The 3,333-nt window shown below is 44.7% G+C and overlaps 1 protein-coding gene across 2 annotated transcripts; it reads right to left on the minus strand.

The window, feature by feature from the left end:
- Positions 1-291: 291 nt before the first annotated feature.
- Positions 292-2,519, minus strand: LOC123093241 (probable pectinesterase 8). 2 transcript variants are annotated; one of them, XM_044515149.1, is made up of 5 exons: positions 1,625-2,510; positions 1,355-1,526; positions 1,057-1,263; positions 711-970; positions 292-632 (listed from the first exon to the last, which is right to left on the minus strand). In XM_044515149.1, exons 1-5 carry the CDS (start codon positions 2,089-2,091, stop codon positions 461-463), a joined length of 1,278 nt encoding a protein of 425 aa, XP_044371084.1. In that variant the 5' UTR covers positions 2,092-2,510; the 3' UTR covers positions 292-460. The 2 variants fall into 2 exon arrangements, with proteins under 2 accessions (XP_044371084.1, XP_044371083.1); XM_044515148.1 differs by having other exon boundaries at positions 292-970; positions 1,625-2,519.
- Between the last annotated feature and the right edge of the window lie 814 nt (positions 2,520-3,333).

Here is a 3,333-nt window from a genome sequence, read left to right on the forward strand (position 1 = left end):
TGACGATGCTACGGCGGGCTTACGCCGGCCTAAACCTTTTCATTAATAACCAGAGTACATTTACAACAAAGACCCAGAGAGGAGAGGAGAAGCAAAAACATTTAGTTTAGGTTACAATCTCATAGACGCTACAAGCGCAGCAGACTGACATGTATTCTTTTCTCTCATTGGTTTATTAGAACTAATGTGCAGATCATTTGTTTCACCACGACTGTTTTTTGTTATATGCATATTACAGCTACAATGACCGGGTCAAGTAAATGTAGATTAGTGACACAGGACAATCCAATCTTTGTTGAAATCAATATATTTCTGAAATTCCAAATGACGTACTTTTCACAGGTGATTTAGTGTACTATATGGTATGTGAGAGAATCCAACAAATGGATTTGTGCTAACTTGTTCCTTTTGCTTGTCTGTGATATAATGCTGGATAACTTTAAACTGGGAATTTATGTCTTCATGCAGATATTAGTGAGTCGTAGTATGGTTTCAGCCATAGGTCACCGTCAATAAAAGATGTGTTCAAGTAAGGCAATGCTTGCAGGTCGCTGAGCTCAAGAGCGTACGGCACTCTGCCCGCCAGGTGTGCGCCATCGCCTGTACACTTGTACTCTCCATAAAACACACTCCTGGCAATGGAAATCATCGAACTTAGCGTGCATTCTGAATTGATTCCAGAAAACACTAGCAGTGCAGGAGAGACATACTGATCTCTTGAAGGATCACTCCAATCATTCCATCCATCGGAGGCGATGATATTTGACATCGAAGTGTATGCAAATACAACACGGGAGTAAGGTCTCCACGCTCGCCCAAGCCATATCCACCCGGTGCCGCCGATGCTGCAGTCGACAAATGAATAGCCGGTGTTTTCTAAGTTGGATTCCCGGGCATGCGCAGTAACTGAACCAGTGATGGATCTCACCCCTGCAGGCACAGGATCTGCTATCGAAATCAATCTGCAGTTCTGAGGAGTACACATGTGGAAGCAAGGAATTAGTGAACAAACTCGGTGCTTTTTCTTCCAGTCCTTGAGAAATAACTTTGACTCACCTCATAGAGTGACCTAGCATCTCCGAAGATGAAGTCGATGGAGCCCTGAATGAAACATTCCTTGAAGTAATGCCGGCCCCGATCATCGTGCAGTGTATCTTGTGCCCCAAAGAAGCCGCAGCCCCAGAATGCCGCCTGGTCACTGCCGATCCTCAGAGCGACTGCCTGAGCACCAACATCTCCGGGTCTTGGAATTGGTGCTACATTCTGGTGTCAAGATGATTAAGAGAGTTAAGTGCTACTCAAGGTTCATGCAGTGTGGCTTAACTGAAACATGATCTGCAGTGTTCGCAGTTACAATGAAGCTGATGTTCTTTGCGACAAAGCCGGCTGCGAAAACAGAAACCGAAGCGCTGTAGAAGGTTCCATGTGATGAGTTGGCGGTGTCGTTCCACATGATTGCCGTCAGATCAAATCCCTGCCCCTGGAATGTGATGTTGGGCTTTGTAGCAGGGACTGTTACTTTCTCACTGTAATAACAATGCAGCTTCATTAACAGCACACTTATTAACTTTGCACTTTGAACATGAAGTGATGTTAGGAGTATGATCAAACAAAAATTGCTTACAAATAGATGCCCTTGTTGATCCACACAACGTTCCTCTTTTGGCTGGATCTTGGCACAGCATCAACCGCGGACTGCACTGTGGTGAAGTCGCAGCAGCCGTTGGGGTCGACACAGAAGATCGATGTTGCTGCGGTGTTAGGCGGTGGGAAGTCTGGCGGGAAATCATCACAGAGCGGGTTATACGAACCAAGATGGCGATGATAGTTAGAAAAATAATGAACAGTAAGCAAATTAAATGTTAGGGGTGGTGTTGCAAGATCAAGCAGAGCTCGAAGGAATGAAGTGGTTGGGTTATTGAGATGGGCAAAGAAGAGCAGAAATGCAGCAGGTATACAGCAATAGAGGGAGATGGCTTTGGCGCTCATTTGTATGGCTGGAAGTCTCACTGTTGCTTCGGAATATGAGATGGGTCTGAGAGGGCATTTTAACAGGATCAAATGCGCTTTAAGAAGCAGCCTAAATTGCATGCCTTGCAAACAACCGATATCCTTTCTTCAAGCTTGAGACGCCGCACAAGCCAGTAGCCCACAGGAACAGCTATCATCTAAACAATGAAGCATTTCCTGAAATGAAAAGGTAGGTTCATGTCACTGTCAGAATCCAGGCATTATCTGATCAAGTAGTTGCTTCAAAGGTTGGTTCGCCGCGACAATTAGCAAATGCCCATATCCAAAAGAGGAAACCATGAGATCATGCGAAAGAGGTGTGAGGATGATAATCTCTTTCGGACAACAGATAACAAGATGAATATATTCAAGTAGTTTTGACATCCGCGGTTAACCATATAAACAGAAGAAAGAAAAAGATAAGACCAACTGTGAGGTCGGCAAAAAGGTTTTGTTACCTTAATCCCAATAAGATGTAAACCAAAGAAATAGCACGTCACCATCACAAGACAGAAATAAACAGGATATAGATGCTATTGCTTCAAATAAGGTTCATAGTGTGCCTGCCATAGCCCATAGGACCAGCCAACCACTGGGCAACAACTGCCACAATTTGCATGACCAGACTTGAACGGATGCATTTAATGCGCATATTCAGATAAATGACAGAGGGCTCAACATCTCGCACCAGATGTCAAAACACCAAAGCTAGACGAATTCTAAGTGGACACTTTTATCTAATACGACTATACCTATACTAATTTTGACAAGCTCAAGCTGCCTTGAATGTTTTCTTTCCAGTGCCACCTGTGGACACAGGTGGAATGACTTTAAGGAGGTTGAACCTCTCACAGTTTTCAACAAAGGCCAGCAGCACATACTGAACAAAAAATATCAGCATCGAATGGAAGTCCAGCCCCCCAGTTCAGGAATCCGAACAAGCAGGGGACCGGTATCCAACAGTTCCTGGAATCACGGTAATTTATTGTAAAGAAATAAAAGTAACCACCCAGTTTCTGATTTAGTAAACTTACGGTTGTCACATAAGAGTATTTTTGGTAGGACTAGGGTTCCTACCGACTCTGCCCCTTAGGTTGTAGGGACAGAACAGCAAGGGTTGGGGCCGAGGACGGCGGCTCCGGCGTGTTGGCGCCGTCGCGAGGGAGGAGAAGGGCGGCAGCGGCTAGGGCAAGGTGCGGCTAGGGTTTCCGGCTCCTCTAGAGCCAGGCAATATGATAGAACTATCTTTATTGCTTAATCTATAAAGGTATCTTACAACTAATATTTATAACCTCAAAACGACTAGCCTAAGATAACTTGCAT

Source organism: Triticum aestivum, chromosome 4B (assembly GCF_018294505.1).
Source record: "Triticum aestivum cultivar Chinese Spring chromosome 4B, IWGSC CS RefSeq v2.1, whole genome shotgun sequence".
Lineage (NCBI taxonomy): Eukaryota > Viridiplantae > Streptophyta > Magnoliopsida > Poales > Poaceae > Triticum > Triticum aestivum.

What these genes read in the sequence shown, in the direction of transcription:
- LOC123093241 (XM_044515148.1), bottom strand. Translation starts at nt 2,091, where the DNA reads ATGCAATTTAGGCTGCTTCTTAAAGCGCATTTGATCCTGTTAAAATGC. An exon ending in ATCAACAAGGGCATCTATTT is followed by an intron (nt 1,527 to 1,624) that starts GTAAGCAATTTT and finishes TTGTTATTACAG; the next exon opens with TGAGAAAGTAACAGTCCCTG. An exon ending in CAAAGAACATCAGCTTCATT is followed by an intron (nt 1,264 to 1,354) that starts GTAACTGCGAAC and finishes TCTTGACACCAG; the next exon opens with AATGTAGCACCAATTCCAAG.